Source organism: Sorex fumeus, unplaced genomic scaffold (genome assembly GCF_029834395.1).
Source record: "Sorex fumeus unplaced genomic scaffold, SorFum_2.1 ptg000041l, whole genome shotgun sequence".
NCBI classification, from domain to species: domain Eukaryota; kingdom Metazoa; phylum Chordata; class Mammalia; order Eulipotyphla; family Soricidae; genus Sorex; species Sorex fumeus.
The window spans coordinates 6,998,516-7,017,359 of NW_026606098.1; the positions used below are offsets into that span (position 1 = coordinate 6,998,516).

General features: G+C 61.2%; 2 protein-coding genes across 2 annotated transcripts; both read right to left on the reverse strand.

Moving 5' to 3' along the window:
• Nucleotides 1-1,288: 1,288 nt before the first annotated feature.
• Nucleotides 1,289-10,767, reverse strand: RASAL3 (RAS protein activator like 3). The gene is made up of 18 exons (XM_056119300.1): nucleotides 10,722-10,767; nucleotides 10,263-10,600; nucleotides 8,956-9,074; nucleotides 8,229-8,307; nucleotides 8,093-8,154; nucleotides 7,788-7,858; nucleotides 7,208-7,325; nucleotides 7,011-7,109; nucleotides 6,292-6,834; nucleotides 5,626-5,770; nucleotides 5,328-5,472; nucleotides 4,344-4,580; nucleotides 4,067-4,265; nucleotides 3,865-3,983; nucleotides 2,237-2,609; nucleotides 1,851-2,008; nucleotides 1,539-1,602; nucleotides 1,289-1,462 (listed from the first exon to the last, which is right to left on the reverse strand). The coding sequence occupies exons 2-18, from the start codon at nucleotides 10,588-10,590 to the stop codon at nucleotides 1,316-1,318; spliced, it is 3,006 nt and encodes a 1,001-aa protein (XP_055975275.1). The 5' UTR covers nucleotides 10,591-10,600; nucleotides 10,722-10,767; the 3' UTR covers nucleotides 1,289-1,315.
• A 1,507-nt stretch (nucleotides 10,768-12,274) lies between these two features.
• On the reverse strand, nucleotides 12,275-17,155 carry PGLYRP2 (peptidoglycan recognition protein 2). The gene is made up of 7 exons (XM_056119556.1): nucleotides 17,124-17,155; nucleotides 16,624-16,658; nucleotides 16,217-16,357; nucleotides 14,598-15,548; nucleotides 13,680-13,890; nucleotides 12,651-12,946; nucleotides 12,275-12,506 (listed from the first exon to the last, which is right to left on the reverse strand). The coding sequence occupies exons 1-7, from the start codon at nucleotides 17,138-17,140 to the stop codon at nucleotides 12,487-12,489; spliced, it is 1,671 nt and encodes a 556-aa protein (XP_055975531.1). The 5' UTR covers nucleotides 17,141-17,155; the 3' UTR covers nucleotides 12,275-12,486.
• Nucleotides 17,156-18,844: the final 1,689 nt, after the last annotated feature.

Sequence of the window (18,844 nt, forward strand, 5' to 3'; positions counted from 1 at the left end):
CAACTACACATCCTAATACTTATCCCCCCCATGCCCAAATCCCTATTTACCCAAACATACTTCCATCTACATATTCATCCATCCACCCACCCACCCATCCTCTAACCATTTTCCATCCTGATAGCCACCTGATACTCACCTACCCATAACCCTAAAACCTACCAGCCCATCCATAAAACCACTTGATGCAACCAAGCACTTATCCACCCTACACACCCCCTTCCTTCCAGTCACCCAAGCACCCATCAATTCCAGGCTGACTGTTGGTACTACTGTCTGGTAGGTGCCACAAGCATAAGTCCTCTCTGTCTAGCTGGTTACTATTTACCCACTGCACAACTCAAACATCTCAGGAGACTTATGTACCAATGTTGGGAGTGTCCTGGTGGGACACCACCGCATCGCCCCGCCTATCATCCACACATATAAAATCATGCAATTAGGTGTAAATATTTACTACCCTTCGCAATCCAGACCTCTTCCCTTCCCAGCTAACCACCAACCTAACTCCTCACCTACTAGGGAAGATGTCCTGCTTAAATGCTAACATCAATTCAGCTATTGTATCCCACCCCCTCGCACAAGCCCTCGCCCATCCACACATCCAAAATTCAAATGTCCACTCATTCCCCTGACAAGTCCCCACAGAAATCAGCCATCTGCACGCCTACCCAAACCTTCATCTGCCACTTTATGGGAAACTTTGATCTGGGAATCTTAACTGTGTCTCATCTGGGGTCCAGGAATTGATGGAGATGGAAATTCATTTCAGTGACAGCAGTGCTAACTATGAGAACCACTTATACTGAACACTGACCCACAGATTACAGGTGCAGAAAGACTGAAAACCACAGGTCTAACGCCTTGGTTATAGCTGTCAGTCTGTGGACAGCTACACAGGACAGGTGCAGGGCTTGCAGGTTGTAAAGATTGAAGGACCCTCCTTCAAAGGATGAAACTTTTCGAGTGTTAGGAAGTTCTGATTCGTTTCACAGCGGTGGAAAATGGACACTCTGTCAAGTTTTAAGGTCTACAGAGAATGTCTGCTTACAGTCTCCCTCCCCTAACCTGGAATTAAGGGAGCATTTGGAAGAGCAGAATGGGAAGGTGAAATGCCCTCTGATTGGCAGCTCTAGGGACAACAAAGAAACAAACACCATCCACTGGTCTGACTGAATCAGGATTTTACTTTGCAATCTCATAGTGCCAGCCTGATTGGCACCTACAGCACCATCCTCCTGCCAGCCCAAGAGCGGAGGCAGGGGCCGCCTCACTGTCTTTCTGCTCCCGAACCACTGGAGGTGGAGGGGGACGTTCAGGGGGTGTCGCCGTTGACGCAGGGTCCTTTGAAGGGCTGGGGTTGGCTTCCGGGGGACCCCACGGTCCCCGGGGGAAGCTGCAGGCGCTGCAGAGCCTCGCTCAGCTGGGTTTGCGCGTTCTCCACGGCGGCCAGGCGGTGCTCCTGGGGAGGCAACGACATGAGAGGCGAGCACAAACCCACCGCCCAGTCCCATCTCCCTGCTCCGACAGGCGCTCACCCAACTTTTCAGCCTAGGGACGTCATAGGTAGGCAGGTCGCGCTCGGCGTGCAACCTGGAGGTCCTACAGTAAGGGATCAGGGGCAGGCAAAAGGGGAAAGAAAAGTCAAAGGCTGGGGAAAGCCAGGGAAGAGGGCAGGCAGGGTCTCGTAGCCAGAGGTGCAGGGATGGAAGGACCGCCCCCAGGTGGGGGCGGGGCTTTCAGAGTAGCGGGCGGGGCCAGGTCCTGAGCGGGCGGGGCTTGCGTGGTGGGTAGAGTGGGGCGGGGTCAGGGCCATGTAGGGGCAGGGCCAGAGGGTGGGCGGGGATCACCTCTCCCTGAGCCTGGAGTCCAGGTCCTGCAGCTGGCCTCGAAGCTGCACCTGCTGCTCAGCGAAGGCCCGGAGCTGGGCGCCTAGTGACTCCACGAGGCCGGACAGCGCCTTCTGCTCCGCGCGCAGGGCGGCCACCTCGCACTGCAGCTCGGCCAGCTGCGAGAAGGGGGCATTTGTCTTTCCGTCAGCCGGTCTCCTCCTCTATCCGTTTCCTCCCCCCTCCTCCCCCCCAGCACTGGGTTTGTGCAGAGCAGGAAATTGGGGCTCGAAGAGCAGAGAAGGAAGCCGGCGTCCAGAAGGCTGAGCGGCGAGGGCAGCCGCATGTAAGCCGTCCGTCCACCTGGCTTCCAGGCCACCTCCAGCCCGTTCCCCAGCCGCACCTACCTTGCCCACTGGTCGGTGCACGCCTAGCGCCTGGTCTCTGTCCCGCGGCTGGTCCAACTGCCGCTGCCAGGGAACTGACGATTTGCGAGGCAGCGAGGCCGAGGCCCGGGTCCAGGGTCGGCCACGGGGTGCTGACCCCGTGCGCACTGAGCATTTGGGGCGCAGCAGAGACCCTGTGGACCGGCAGCGGGCTGGGACACTGTGTGTGCGCTGCACACGGGTGGGATATGGTGGGTTGTGGTGGTCTGGCCGCCGCCAGGCCTGATAGCCTGCTCCCTGGACGCTGCGGAGGGACTGGCTCTTGGAGATGAGAGGGGTATGCTTGGGAAGGTCCCGGGGGGGCAGGAACCCTGGCTTCTCGCCTGCAGGGAAGCTGGGGGAGTCACAGAAACTCAGATTCCATCAAAGAGAGAGAGAGAGAGAGAGAGAGAGAGAGAGAGAGAGAGAGAGAGAGAGAGAGAGAGAGAAGAAACCTAGATTCCCAGATCAGACCCATCCCTAATCTCCAGTTGGAAACAGCCCCATCCTGTGGATCTCGTCCTTCCTGGGACCTGGCCACTCGGGTCTAAACTCAAGTTCCCATGGTCCTGGCTCCCACCTCACCTGGACTCTTCTCTCACCCATGACACCATGGCTTGAAGTTCATAGCAGCCTCAAATTCCAAACCCACCCTGTTTATTTGTAGGGGTGTAGTCCCAGTGCTGCTCAGGGGCTACTCAGGGGCTACTCAGCACTACACCCCTCCAAACTCTATGCTTCAAGTTTGCTCCTAGTTATGCTCAGGGAATTGAACCCGGGTCTCCTGCATGAAGGCCTGTGCTCAACCCACTGAGACATCTCTCTGCCCCCCAGCTGACCATGGGCATAACTTCTTCCCATAAAGATACCTTCTCTTTTTCTTAATAGACACATTCGTTGGGGATGGGGCAGGGGAAACACATCCAGTAATGCTCAAGGGTTACTCCTGACTCTGCGCTCAGGAATTAGTCCTGGAGACCACATTCGGTGCTGGGAATCAAGCCTGGGTCAGTCGCATTAAGCCAAGGCAAGTGCCCTATCTGCTGTGCCCTGGCCCCTCAGACCCATTCTTTTTTTTCTTTTTTTTGCTTTTTGGGTTACACCTGGCGATGCACAAGGGTTACTCCTGACTCTGCACTCAGGAATTACTCCTGGTGTTGCTTAGGGAACAATATGGGATGCTGGGAATCGAACCCAGGTCGGCCACGTGCAAGGCAAACGCCCTCCCCGCTGTGCTATCACTGCAGCTCCCTCAGACCCATTCTTGTCCCAAAATTCTATGACCTTAAAATGACCTTACCTCTGACCCTGGGTAAACCGCAGTTCTTAACATCTGATCCCAAATATCCTTGACCCCATTTGATCCTGGACTAACCTCTGGTTACCATCTGAGCTGCCCACTGACCTTCGGCAATGAATCTTAGTTTCTGTCCGTGGCTTGACTCCACTTAGTCTCTCACTGGAGCCTGGCCGAGGCTCAACCGAGGTGGGGACACCTGGCCCCAGGCCCTGACCCCTGTAGACCCACCCCATGGTCCCACCATTACTTCCGTCCCTGCCCCTCTTCCCACCATCACAACCCCTCACCCAGCTCCAGGCAGGCAGATTACCTGGTGTGCCCCTGGGTTGGGGGCGGGGGCAGGCGCATGGGCACAGACACGGGGACAGGCCTGCCCTCCTCGATGGCTCTCAGGATGGTGGGCAGTGGCTCCAGGCTCTCGCAGGTTGCCTGGGGAGACAAGAAAGCCAAACCCTGAGCCAGTCCCTGGGGCCACGGGATCCATGACCACCCGCCTCCCTTCCTGTCCTCACTTGGTCCAGCTCAGCAAAGATGGTGCAAAGCTGGGCATGCAGGACTGCCAGCCGGAGGGCCAGGTCAGTGCTGCCTTGGTAGCCACTGGGGGCTGCTGCATCCACCACGGCCACTTGCTCCAGGAAGCTCTGCATGGCGGGTCCATGTTCCTCCAAGAAGCTGTTCATGAAGCCCATGTATGCTTCCTTCTCGCCGAAGCTGAGCAGGCCAGGTCAGGGGTTAGGGCCAGCACCCACTGCACCCCCCAGCAAGAGCCCCCAATTGTCCAGTACCTACAGAGTACGGTTGGCGAGGTTCTGGATGACCTTGGCAATGAGTGTGAGGGCACGCGCTGGGCCAGGGGCTGGGTGCTCCGGTACCAAGCCAAAGAGGCTGGGGGCCAGGATGGCAGGGCAGAGGAGCCGCAGGAAGAGGGAGGCACACACCAGCTGTGGGCCCAGCGCCTCAGAGCCCCGCTCTCTGCAGACCTCTGTCCAGCTGGAGAACACAGCACCCAGCTCGGCAGGGAACCAGCTGCCACAGAGGACACTGTGTTACAGGTGGAGGGGGGCATCGGGCAGGGACTGGGGCAATGATGTCTGCACTGCAGCTTGGGGTCAGAGTAGTGAGGTCGTTCTGGAATCACTTTGTTTCTGTTTGGGGGCCACACCTGTTGATGCTCAGGGGTTACCCTGGCTCTACGCTCAGGATTCACTCCTGGCAGGCTTGGGAGACCATCTGGGATGCCGGGGATAAATACAGGTTAGCCACATGCAAGGCAAATGCCCTAACCACTGTACTATGTCTCCAGCACCCTGAAATCACTCACTTTAGAGTTGGAGAACGGGGTACAGGTTCATATGGAGTCAGACACCATGAGCTTGGGATGTAGCTGTGAGCAGATACTGGGGTACTGGAGTACATGTGAAATAGCATGGGATTATTATAGGGGTGCCATTAACTCAAGGTCAATGATTATGGGTGGGGTAAGGCATCTCCTGCTATCAGACATCCTACAACTGGGTCAGAGGGGTCACTTGTCATTAGAGGATAAGGCCCTGGGTCCCAGGCCACCTAGGCTCCATGGTATACTGTAAGGAACAGATTTCCAGATTTACTGAATCTTAAGCAAAACCTCAAGAAACGGGGCCAGAGAGATAGTACAGTGGGTAGGGCCCTGGCCCTGCATGCGGCTGCCCCAGGTTCAATCTCCAGCACCCCGAAGGGTCCCCCAGCCCCCAGGAAGGGCATGTGCCCTCCCTGTCCCAGCAATGCACTCACCCGTGGGAGTGGACGATGTTCTGGAAGACCTCCTCACAGTTGCTGTGCAGCCGGGCCTGGTGCTGTGGCAGCTCGGGACCCGGGCACTTGCTGGGGTCTACCTCACAGTCCTCTGTGGAGGCACAGAGACGACGCACCACCTGCCCTGCAGTGGACACAGTGAGAAAGCAGCCAAGCCGTGGCCACACCAGCTTCCAACTGAATCCCGGGAAACCCAGCATGGCCAAGCCGTCCTCGTCCCCAGAATCCAGCTGCCCTCTGGAACCTCGCAGCCCCTCCTGACCACACCCCAGCCCACCGAGGGTCTCCTGGAGGTAATCCTGTGCCACCAGCTTCATGTACTCATCAATGGCCTTGGTGGCAAGCGTGTTCTCCCGGAACAGCAGCGCTTCGTGACCTCCGCAGCGGGCCAGTTCCATGGTGCCCAGGTCTGTCACCAGTGCCTGGCGTTGTGGGGGAGGGTCATGGTGCGAAGGGAAGACTGAGCTTGCAGAGTGACCCTTCCCTCGCACCTGGCGCTTGGGTCCCACCCCTTGCACCACTGCTGCTCCAGCCCAGTGCTCTGGTCTGGCAGGTCGAAGTAGCAGGAACTGCAGCCTCAGGGCTCAACCTCAGGCCTCAGGCCCTCAAGCCTAGCCCCTCGAAGCTCCTCCCATTTAGCATGTGCCCTAGGCCCCTGTAATCGAGGTGTCCTGCTGCCTCGCCCCCATCCCTCTCGCCTACGAGTGCTCAGACCCTCTCTCCACCTCCCTAACACTGCAGCGTCCCCTTCTCCTCGGAACCACCCTGGGCTCCTGCTCCCTCTCCGCCTCCCAGGGAGTCCCAAGAGCCCTCCCCGCCTCTCCAGCGCTGTCCCTGCGTCCTCTACACCATCCAGAGTGGACGGCCCCGTTCCCTACCCAGTCGGGTCGCCCCACCCTAGCGCGTGGCTCCGGGGTCCCGCGCCCCGCCGCCTGCTCCGCACCTGCGCCCGGCCGGTGGCCTGCAGCACGCGCACCAGGGCGGCCGCCAGCTCCTCCTTGGCCTGCGCGGGCAGCATGGGCTCCAGCGCCCCGCATAGGCGCGCGTAGTGGAAGGTGAGGAATTCGGCGAGCTCCTTGTAGCGCTCCGACGGCAGCACGCGCAGGCGGCGCGCCCGGACCCGCGCCCGCAACGCCGCGCCGGCCGGAGCCCCGAGTAGCGGGAACCAGCGCTCCAGGCCGGCGGCCGGCCCGCGGGGAGCGCCCAGCTCGGCCAGGGCAAGCGCCACGCGTCCCAGCGCCGCGCCCCCCGGGCCGGCCCGGCTCAGCCTCAGCGACAGGCGCCGCGCGGGCGGCAGCGCCTCGAAGTGGAAGCGCTCAGCCCAGAAGAGCGGCCCCGGGCCGGCCCGCGCCGCCGTGCGCGCCAGCAGTGTCCCGTCCAGCCACAGCTCGGCCCGCACGCCGGGGGCCGCGGCCGCCGTCCGGGGCAGCCCCTTGGCCTCATGCACCCATACGCTCAGCCACGTCTCCTCCCGCTCCGACGTGTCCTGCGGGTCGAGCGGTCGGGTCAGGGGCGCCGGGCGAGGCGCTGGGACGCGGGTGGGGGCGCGAGGGGCGCGGCGGCCCCCTCGGGAGTCGGGGATTCCCTGGGTGGGGCGGGGCGGGGCGGGAGGAAGAGGCTGGGACACCGGGGGCGGGTGGGGGCGTCTGCGCCGCCTCGGACCTGGCAGGGCTGGAAGTGGCGACGCAGGTCCTGGATCCAACGGTCCTTCTCGGCGGCTGAGCGACAGGAGAAGCAGCGCTGGCCGCCGGCCCACGTGACCTGAGAGCGGGGAGAGCCCAGGTGCGTCGGGGCGCTGCGGAGCGAGGGGCGCGGCAGGGCGGGTGGGGGGCGCGGGGGCGGCGGGCCGCACAGCTCACCTGGAAGCAGTGCGCCTCCTCCAGGAGGCTGGGATGCACCGGCCACACGCGCACATCCCTCTCGGCGCCCAGGTCCAGCTCGGACAACGTGATCAAGGACTCCCGGGAGCCCAGGGCCCTGGAGCACGGTGGGGGCGGGGTGGGGGAGGGCGCTGTGAGAGGGAGTCGTGCCTCCACTGCCGACACCCTGCTGAACGCTGGCGTCAGCGCAGGGTCCAATAGCAGGACCCTCATCTGTTTTCTGCACCAGCTGCCTCCACCCCTTGGACACTTGCCGTCTCTTCTGCAGGCCTTGCCCTGTGGCCCTGAGGCCTGGGGCTTTGCCCCCTGGTCCGTGGCCTTGCCTTCTGGTCCATGGCCTTTCTCTGTGACTGGTCCTTTTGACTGTGGTCTTGTACCTGCTGCCCACCCTTCTTCTCTCAGCTCTTGGAGGCCTCCCAAGAGAGTCACCTCCTGCTCCCTCTCACAGTGGCCAGTTGGCACCCACTAGAGGCTCAGAAAGCCCACATGCAGCACGGTGCTGGGCAGGAGTGTGGAGAGGGGAGGTGAGGGGTCCAGCCCCTGCACCCCCAACCCTTACCCATCTCGGGGGGCGTTGGTGCCCAGCTCCGACCTGGCCCTCTTCTTCTCTTTCAGACGCCTGAGCAGGCCCTGTGGGAGAGTTCAGGCTGCCGGGAGGATCCGTGTATGTCCAGGGTGCCAAGCCCGGGCTACCTTAGCAGGACCTACAGGCTGATGTCCCCCCTTGTCTTGTTTTTCAGGCCCCACCCACAGTGCTGGGAGGGACCCTGGGCCTCCACCCAGCCATAGCGCAAAAGGGGGATGGCATCACGAGGGCCCCCAGAGGGGTCCCAGGGCCTTCACTCTCCCCACCCCCAGCCTTACCCGGACGTTGTGGGGTGGGTTGGGGCCAGCAGCCTCCAGCTCCAACTTCCTGGGGGTCCGTTCTGGGGGTGATGGGAAGTTGAAAGGTGGGGGTTATCTCTGCCTTCCCTACAGGCCCCTCCACCCTGCACCTTACCTGCGTCTCTGAGGTTCCCCAGGGCCACATGGATGCTGCTCTCAGAGCTGGCGCTACCCATACAGGACAGGCGGGGTCCCTGTCCCCACAGAGACCATCAGTTCAGGGACATGGCAGCAGCCCCTGCGCTGCCCTCCTCAGGGCCCCATTCCCCTCCCCACCCCCAACAATACACCTCACCCCTCCCCACCCCCCCGCAGAACCCCTCACCCCTCCCTGCCCCCAGCAACCCCCTCCCCACACCCCCAGCAGTACCCCTCATCCCCCCACCTATGGCAGTACCCCTCCCCGCCCCCAGCAGCACCCCTCACCCCTCCCTGCCCCCAGCAGCAACCCTCCCCCACCCCTAGCAGTACCCCTCATCCCCCCACCTGTGGCAGCACCCCCTCCCCCACCCCCAGAAGTACCTCTCATCCCCCCACTCCTGGCAGCACCCCTCCCCGCCCCCAGTAGCACCCCCTCACCCCTCCTCACCCCCAGCAGCACCCCCTCCCCCACCCCAGCAGCACCCCTCACCACTCCCCACCCCCAGCAGCACCCCTCACCCCTCCCTGCCCCCAGGAGCACCCCTCACCCCCCACCCTAGCAGCACCCCTCACCACCCCTCCCCCAGTAGCACTGCCCACACCCTCCCTGCCCCAGAGCACCCCTTACCCCCCATCTCCAGCAGCACCCTTCACCCCCCAGCAGCACCCCTCACTTCTCCGCCCCCAGCAGCACCCCTCACCTCCTCCTCGCCCCTGAGCAGTACCAGCCGGCCATCCAGTAGGGTGAAGTCACTGATGTCCCAGACAGGCACGTTGGGGCTGGGGGCCTCAGGGATCTGGATGCCAGGGGGCTCTGGCTCTGAGCAAAGAACAGTCAGTGGGATGGGGGACACCTTCCTTCTGCTGTAAACCCCCTCCTCCATGCCACAACCTTCTCTCTGCCTCCTTTTCTAAGGTCCCAGAGCTGCCCCCAACCTCCGCAGGTCATTGGGCGTGTTTGTGGGGTCCCCCTGGGAGCCTGGAGCCAGCTGGAGGGCAGAGGGAAGCTGTTCCGTGTGAGTTTCAGAAGCGTGCAGGTCCCCCTTTCCTGTTCAGTTCTGGGTCGCCAGTGCCTACAGCAGGGTCTGCTGCTCAGAACACATCAGCAACCCTCTGCTTGAATGGATGGACAAGAGGATTATGGATGCATGGGTCGTGAAAGGGTGGGTGTGTGGATGCATGGATGCGTGGGTTGTCAAAGGGTGGGTGTGTGGACGGATGTGTAGATCATGAATGGGTGGATGTGTGGATGACTGTGTGGATGGATGACTATGTGAATGAATGGGTGGATGGAAGAATGTGTGGATGGATAGATGGTCAGGCAGATGGAGGTGTAGATATGTGAAGGATGGATGAGTGATGTGTGGCTGGAGGGATGTATGGATGGATGTGTGGATGGATGTGCAGTTGGATGTGTGGATGGATGGATGGGTGGCTGGCTGGATGGATTCATGGGTAGATGGAAGTGTGGATGCATGGATGAGTAGATGAGTGGGTGGATGGGTGATTGACAAATGGATAAAGGTATAATGAATGAATGTATAAGTTGACAGAGTGTTGGGCGGGTGGATAATGGGAAGATAAATGTACAGATGGGTGAGTGGACAGATGGACTAAGACACTCTTCAAGGCAGGACTTGGGAGATCCCTGCTTGACTGACTGGGAAGCTGAGGCTTGGTGAGGGGGAAGGCAGAGAGCAGAGGAGGAGGGGAGAGGGAAGCAGGGGCAGCTGGACTGTGGCCCAGTGGGGAGATGGTGAGATGGACCACCTGCTGGGGCAAGTGTCCTAAGTTCCCCGAAGGCCATCCTTGTCCTTCACTGGCTGGGTCTCTGCCACCCCCGCTCCGCTCAAACCCCGGGTGAGGAGAGAGGGGAGCAGGCAGCAGGGCCCCTGCCGTTTCCTGTCTGCTCTTGCACTCGTCACAACTTCCTCTCTGTGGGCTTTGCTCAGGAGCAGACAAGTCAAGCATCCGGAACCCTGCCTGGCCGAGATGGGGGGCTGTGTACCTGGGGCTTGGGGCTCCGGCTCTGGCTCCGGTGAGGGGCTCTTGGACCGCCCCCAGAGCATCTTGGACATCCTCAGGCGGCTTGTGCGGGCTTCCTTTGGGGGTGCGGAGAGAACGCGGCGGAACAGAGAGCGGGGAGCTGTCTTCCTGCTGCCCAGGGACTCCTGGAGGCTCAGTGCCCGACCCCAGCCTGAAAGGCGCCCCCAGCGGACCCCGCCAGCAGTCCCCTTCTCCCCAGCACTGCCCCCAGTGTGCCAGCGGTAGGAGGTCAGTGGGGAGGGGTCCGTGGTCCGGGAGGGGATGCTCAGGGCTGACAGCAGTGGGTCCATGTCGGTCCTCCTGGGGGGCGAGAGGGCAAACAGTCCTGCCCATTGCAGGCCCATGTGCCGCCCTCATCCCAGCACCCCACACTCGACCCTGTCCTGGGGCCCCTGGGGGCCACAGGCACTTCCTCCTGTACCTGATTTTCTGACCGGGTCGGAGTTGCCGCTCTCTGCACCCGCCTGGCTGGCTTCCTCCCACAGAAAGAGGCTCCACGTGACCTGCCTGGCCCACCCCACAGCCAGGCTGGGAGGGCCCAGGAGGTGATAGTCAGAACCTGAGTCTCACTCCGAGTAGATGCAGGAGAAACTCAGGATCCTAAGCATGGCCCCTGTCTGGGAGGGACTTGTTGAGAGCTCTGAGTGCCTCACATGCATGGGCCTGAACCTGGCCCAGTCTGTGCCTGACCCAGCAGTCCCTCCCCGGCCCATGTTCCACAGGGGAGTGTCAGTACCATCTCTGCTGTTTTTGGAGGGGGTGCCAGTGCCCACCCTGGCAGTTCTTGCCCCACTGGGGCCTGTGCTCAGTCCCACAATGCAATGCCACTTGGGCCCAGAGCTGCTGGGGCCACAGCCACGGTGCTCAGGGCCAGGGTGCCTGAGAGAACTGTGGGCCTCGTGCGTGCAGCCTTCTGACTTATATTCAGCCCTTTTCCTGTGTATATTTTAAGTTTGGGACATTTCAGCCACACCCGCAAGCACTCAGGAACGATTTCTGCCTCTATGCAGAGAAATGACCCTTGGCGGTGCTCAGGGAGACCCTATGTGGTTCTGGGGGTTGATACCAGAGTTGGTGTCATAGAAAGCAAACCCCTGAATGCCTGTACTTCCCAGCCACACACATATGCATATATGCATGTACTTTTGTTGGCAGCTGTTGCGCAGTAGCTACTCCTGGCTCAGTGCTCAGGGAATGTGTGATGCTGGGGAAGGAAGTGGGGCTCCTGCCTGCAGGGCTGAGCTCCAGCCCACTGAGCCACCTCCCTGGCCCATTTCTTCAGTTTGTTGTTGTTGTTGTTGTTAAGAGCCATCCCTGACAGTGCTAGGGAACCACATGGTGCTAGGACTAGAGGCAGGGCCTCAGAGGCAGGTGTGTGATACCCATCACACTCTTTGGGGCTCTTTCTTTTGTTTGGGGCCACACCCAGGGATGCTCGGCCTTGGTCCTGGCTCTGTGCTCAGGGATCATTCCTGACTGGCTTGGAAGACCATACGGGGTGGTTGGGATCGAACTGTCAGCGCATGCAAGGTGAGTCTGGGGCTCTTTCTTAGCCCCTCACCTCCCCCCAACAGAAACAGCCCAAGTGTCCATCTAGTCTAATGTGGGTTGAGCTGTCCTTTCATCAGGCCGGGTACTCCACAGATCCACAGACTATGGGATAAGGCTGAAGAAATCCATGAGGGTGGGGTCCATTTGCATGAAACACACTAGCACAGGTTGGGAGGGGTCTGTTCTGAAGTTCCCATCCTTGCCCCTGCCTCGTGGTCTCATTTCTACGTGGCTCACATGGGCGCTCAGTTTCAGCCGTGCCCACTGCATTCACCCCACATATATGCACGCGGGGCTTTGGCATCCCATGACCCAGATGGTGACTGTGGGGAACAGCCACGGGGTAACACAACTGGGGAACGTACCATTCCCTGCCTCTCCCTCCTCCCAAGCAAATGGCAGCATGGGGCACTTGTTGCACTGGGACACTTGTTATTTTATTTTCTTTTTTGTTTGGGGCTACAGCCGGCAGTGCTGAGAGCTCAGTTCTGGCGGGGCTGCAGGGCTCCTATGTGATGCTGAGGATGGAACTGCGGCTGACCGCCGGCAAGGGTTCCCTCCTGCCGTCAGATCTAGGAGTGTGCCTTCAGGTGGATCCAGGGGCGAGTCAGCAGCGCTGCACGGCCACACCAGCATCATGGCCGTTTCTTGGTTTCTAGAAGAGACATGGGAGTTTGCGTGGAGGAGATGCCCTTGCGGGGAGGAGAGGTCGCAAAGGGATGGAGGCAGTCCCCGGGGGTTCAGTCAGCTATGTGCAGCGAGGTGCAGAGGAAAGGCGCTGGGCTGGTCGGGGACTCACCGTAGAAGTGAGGCCAGGAGCGTAGATGCTGGAACAGCGCCTCCCCGGGGCAGTCCGTGGCCACCAGCTGGCGGTGGCCGAGCAGTGCGTAGTCGGGGCGCAGGAGGCCGGCGCGCACGGCGCACTGCGGCAGCTCAAGGCGCACGGTGCGCAGCGCGTGCTCAGCTGGCAGCTGTGCGCTGTAGTTGCCGATGATGGCCACGCCAAAGCCGTGGGTGTTGTGGCCGCGTGTGTGCGCGCCTACCCAGCGCCAGCCGCGGCCCTCGTACACGTAGCCGTCGGAGCCCACCACGAAGCTGCAGAGACAGCAGGCGCAGTGCGTGAGGAGGTGCCGCCACTCAGCGGCCCGGGCCGGACTCCAACCCGCCCCAGTACCCAGAAGGGGATGCCCATGCCCCCACGCTGACATCGACCCCGGCCCCAGGGGATCCACGCCTGCCTTGCAAGCAGGTGTGCACGAACACACACACAAAACGTGTACAACACTATGCACCCCCACAAACCACCCAACAGAGGGCAGGGGCACCCTTGTTGCTCAGTTCCCTTTGCAGCCTGAGACCAGATCCCACCCTGCCTCTTCAGATCCCCCTTGAGTCCCTCGTCCTGAGCCTCCTAAGTCTTTCTTGCTTCCCTCACAGACCTAAGAGGCTCCATATAGGCTCTACCCCATCCTTCTTGGCTTCATCCACTCTTGTCTTGCCACTTGAATGAGGTCTAACTGGGTCCTACATCAGGACCTCTTCTTTCTGAACCCTGACTCACACAGACCACACCAGGCTCCGCCCCACATTGGCCCTGCCCCAAACCCCAAAACACACCCCAATGTAGGCCACGCCCAGGGCACAAGCACACCCCACGCTCATCTCACACCAGACCGGAGCCCCAAGGCCGCGCTCCAGATCACAAGCCCGGCCCTCCGCAACAGCCCCGCCCTAGAGCACGTAGCCACGCCCCCAATCAGGCCCCGCCCCAGAACAACGAAACCACGCTCACCACAGACCCCGCCCCCGCCGAACCCGCCCTGCCCACCTGTAGCCGATGTCGTCCCAGCCTCGGGTCTTCTGGTGGAAGCTCTGCATAGAGCGCATGTCCGCGGCGCAGTGCGCAAGATCAGTACAAGGGGCCGAGGGCAGATATGTGTGATGCACGTATAAGTTGCTGAGCGGCAGCTGCAGCAGCTTGGGGCTACCCTTGTAGGGTGCTGCACCCCAGAGGCAACGGGGGTGGATGGCGGGGCACCCTGCGGGAAGGAGGGGCTGGGTAAGCCGGGGTTCAGCAGCCGCCCAGGAAAACACGCCTGAGGTCCATCCCTCCAGGGCACTCCCGGATTTGGGAGAGTTGGGTCTCAGATGCGCTGGCCCCCACGGGGTCCTCAAGCATTGGTTTGGATATCTGTGAGGATGCCCAGCACCTTCAGTCCATCCCCAGGCTTTCAGCACAGACTCTCAGGGAGGCAACAGCCCAGTTAGCACATGAGCACAGAGCCACTGAAAGGAGAGGGATGTCGTAGCCTCCATCTGAAGTGCTTGCATTTTCCTTTCTGTTTAGGTCCTGGGTCATACATACCCTACAATGCTCTGTGAACTACTCCTGGCTCTGTGCTAAGGGGTCTGAATCTAGACTCATGGAGTGCTCCCTGACTCTGGGCTGAATTTCTTTAAACCACGCAAGAAATCCAGGAGGTAGCAGTGGTTTTCCTGACTTCCCTGTAGAAAATGATGCTGAGAGGCATGAAGCAAGTTCCCTAAAGGCGCACTGTAGCTGTACTTCCCAGCTGGCTGGGCCCGTGCAGGTGCTGAACCCACCCCTTGCAACTCTCACTATTCACAAGAGCCTAAACTAGCATTTCCTCATCATGGGCAATGGCCACCAGAGCACACCTGTCCCCTGGGGTCCCCCAGTCCTACATCCCTTGGCCTCCTGGTTCTGTGTCAGGAAACTCCTTACCCAGGAAAGATTCCGTGAATTCTGTGGCAGCGTGGGTGGCCACCTTTGCCAGCTGCTCCTGCCCTAGGCCCTGCAGCTGTGGGTGCTCTGGTTCAAGCTTCTGGAGCAGAAGGAGAGCCCCCCACACCTGCTGTGCCAGGGTGGGGGTCTCAGTCAGGGGGGCTGCATTCTGCCGCCGGAAGTTGCTGCGAAGTTCCGAGTCTCCGGCCACCCCTGGCCCATAGTACTGTCCCAGTAGGTGGCTAAGGAGAGGCTGGGGCTCAGGGGCGCGGCTCAGATAGTCTCCGAGGATTAGTCCATCCAGGGCACCATTGAGGAAGGCCAAGGTGAGGGGCGAGGCCTCAGGGTCCAGGAGCGTGAAGTTTCGGGGGGCAGAGAGCTGGTCCCAGCAGCCATCCGATCCCAGCCCTGGATGGCTCTGGACCTGGGGGCCATGGAGGAAGGCCAGGCCCAGGTTTCTGGCCAGGGTGACCCCCAGGAGGCTGTCCACAGTGGTCGGTGACTCTGCGCTGGCATTTGGTGAGAAGCTGTGGGTGTCTGGAGAGCTGAATCTGAATCCCGGGGCCCCAGCGGACCCGGAGGCATCCCTGCTGTCCACGGGGAGCGGCACAGCCCTGCGCCCCCGTCGCCCAGCCTGCAGCCCGGCCAGCAAGGGCTGCACAGCCACAGTGGAACCATCAGGGGCCAACACCACTCCCCGCTCCTGCCGGCCCTGCACACTGTGCAGTGCCAGCTCCGAAGCAAGGGCCCGAATCTCTGGGCTCAGCCCGGGGGCTCCCGGCTTGGCGGCCAGGAGACTTTGCCCGTCCAGTAGGAAGACATAGAGGGGATCCAGGACGTCCGGGGCCAGCAGCGGCCACTCAGCCGCAGCGGCGCCGGCCTCGGGTTCTGCATTCTTCTCCAGGACAGACAGGGCCTGCACAAGTGAGTCCATGAGCAGAGGCAGGGAGGCTGCGGAGGGCAGGCAGGCGGGAGTCAGCCAGCAGCCCAGCCCCCACCCCGATGCCTCCCTTCCTGCTGGGTAGAGGGGCACAGCAGAGGGTGGGGCAGGCTGGTTCCCCTGGAGGGCGTTGGGAGAGAAGCAGAGGGCCATGACTGGGGCTCAGCCTACCCAGGCCCTCGGAATCTCAGCTGTCTGTGCTGGGCTGCTCTGGGGGATATTAGTGGGAAGGGGGCTGTGGGATGTCGGGTGCTGGGGGGCGGGGGCTCCACGAAGGGCTCTGCGGGGCAGGATCTGCATGCAGCTCTGTCCAGAATAGGCAACCACACAAGCACAGAGAAGTTAATCTGGTGCCTCAGACTGCACAGCTGGAAAGTGCTGTGGGCACTTTGTTCTGATACAGAGCAGCCCAGAATTCACCTGCATCCCTCGCTTTGCTCTTCTCCACTAAGGGGTCCTTCCCTGTACCTGTTACAATGATCCTTCTTGTCTTGGTTGCAGCCCCCACTCCTTCAGGAAGCCTTCCTGGGTTCTTTTCCTCTGACCTCAAGGCTGTCTCTCTAACTCCTACCCTGACCCTATGGAGCTGGAAGCCAGAGGTTTCTGGGTCTTGCCTTACCCTGTATGGGGCTGGACGCGAGACAGCACAGGCTACTGAGCACCTGACCTTTCCACCCACCTGTCCCTGGCTCCGGCGGTAGCAGCAGTGCCAGCAAGACCCAGAGAACGCCCTGGGCCACCATGGTGGGCTTCCATCTTCCACAGGACATGTCTGGTGATCTCAGTAGAGGCCTGGGTAGGGCTGCAGAGCTGAGCGTACCTGGGCCAGGGTCAGAGTCCACCGTCAGGGGCATGTCTGCCCTTTGGTGAATGTGGGCGGGAGGAAAGGGTGCAGGAACACGGTGCCCTGAGACAAAGTCCCCCCTGCCCCAGGCCAGACTGACCCTCACCCCACGGGGATCAATAAACCAGGTTTAGTCCAGATTGGGGTTGGGGGCGATTCCCCCAGTCACACCTGCATGGTCGCTGATGGCCACCAGAGGGTGCTCACCAGCTCCGACCGGAGCAGACCTGTTTGGGGCTCACCTGGGTGGACAGCCCACTGGGTCCTCTCCTGGTGCCTGTAGACGCGAGACCCTGAAGAAGAGAGCCGCTTCCCTTTATCCCGGCGCGGGTGGGACGGGCCCAAGTGGCTGGGCGGTCGGGTGATTGCTTCATCTGGGCCTTCCCTGGGACTTTCCTGGGGCTTCTGCTGGGTCTGGAATTCCCAGGGGGCTGCTCCAGCAGGACCCTTCCCCTGGGGCCCACATGCACGGCTCGGGGTTGTGAGGGAGGCCCCCACTCACGCCAGACTGTGCTGTGCTGGAGATGGCACGTGGCCTCCAGCTGGACCATGCCCAGCATGGGCGGTGACACTGCGGATTAAGCTGTGACCCGAGGCTTCCAGGAAGGCCAAGCCTACCCCCTGCCACTGTCCTTTGAAAGGGGCTAGTGGATCAGGGAACACACCATGGCCAGCTCCATGCCTCATGGGGTCGTTCTGGGGTCTGTGGTCTCCTCCAGAAAGCCTCCCTGTCTTACCTTACCAAAGTGATAGCCCCATCCTGGCTTCCGAGTGCAAATTCCTTCTTTTTGACTCAGGCCTCTCCAGGAGGAGCCCGACCCCACATGAGGAGGAGGTGGCAGGGAGGCTTTAGGTGTGTGAGCCTGCAGGTGTGGGGTCGGGCTGGACGCACATGCACACACGGGCACCCACGCCAAGCATGTCACTGGGGCTGTGCCTGGGTGGCGGCAGGAAGACTGGGGTTCCCAGGATGAATCAGCGCACCCCTGCCTCCTCCCCACCCCACGAGAGCCACCTTCCCCCAGCTGACTCGGGCAGTGTCCCTCCCTCCACCTAGCTGAACCTTGTCTCTAGAGCAGGGGAGGAGAGCCAAGGACAGCTTGTGGCTCGGTGCCTGGTTGAGCGCCCGGTGTCCCCACATGAGGAGTCCAAGTGGGGTTCTCGATGGGGCCTGCAGCAGGGGTGTGTGCCCTGGTGGGCAGAGCTCACATGGGCACTGCTGTTGAAGGCGCTCAGCTCCCAACTGCGGGAATCCCGTGGACCAGCACCCCTACTACCAGCCACCAGGGGTTAAGCAAGACGAGACAGTCCCGCTGCCCAGGGTCCAGTGAGTCCAGCAGGTGGTGGAGTAGTGCCAAGAACAAGTGGGCAGCCCGAGAGCAAGTGGGCATACTGGGGCCCCGCCAGGCCTCCCCAGCTATGCCAGCAGAGGGCAATCCACGATTCCCACCCACATCTGGATGGCATGGCTCCTGGGTATCTACTTCGAGCTTCCTGCATGGAGCCGGCCCGCTCCCTGCAGCCAGCCAGGCCCGAGGGCTCGTTCTTGTGCCAGTTTGGAGGCACAGTGGAAGCTGTGAGCCAGCTGGCCAGCCCCACGACTTGAACGGTCCCAGGAGCTGGCAGCATCACAGGTGCTGGGGTGAGCCTGAGCCAGAGCCTTTTTCTGGGACCACTGCCCTGTCCCTGGTGGGTGGAGGAGGCTCCTGGAGAAGAGAGGACAGTGTGGCTATGGGCACTGGCACAAGGTAGGAGAACGTGGCTGGCATTTGGGGGTGTAACCAAGGACTGCCATGTGCTAGAAGTCAGGAAGTGTGTGCATGTGCACTTGTGTGTGCATGTGTGTGCACATGTACGCACATACATGCACTGTGGTGTGTGCGTGCACATGTGCATGTACATGTGAGGGCATGCATGTATGCATGTGTGTGCATGTGTGAGTGTATAGGGTATGTGTGCATATGAATGCATGTGTGTGTGCATAAGTGCACGTGTGTGAGAGTATGTGTGCCTGTGCATGTATGTGTGTATGAGCCCCAGGCATTTGCAGGTTCTGCCTGGGGAGTCCCAGGGCAGCTCAGGGCATGGCAGCAGGAGTGAGTCTTCCACTCGAGCTTCTTCCGGCATTGCTAAAGGTGTTTAAGGGGTGATTAGAGGGTGAGCAGCCCCTGCCTTCCCTGCGTTCCCCCTCCCTGATCTCTGCCAGCAGTGACGTTGCATCTGTTGAGGGGTGCCAGAGGCAGACCCTCTTGTCCTCAGTCGTGGTCCCTTGGGAAAGCCCCACACAGACACACCAGTGTCTGCATGGCAGTTTGGCTCAGAGCCCCCTGGCAGAGGTCTGATGAAATGCCCAGCTCCGTGGCAGGCTGCGGGAACAACTAGATCTCCCTCTGGGAAGTGCCACAGAACGGGACATCATTCACGATCAGCACACAGGACCCTGGGCCCACACTCAAGGAAAGA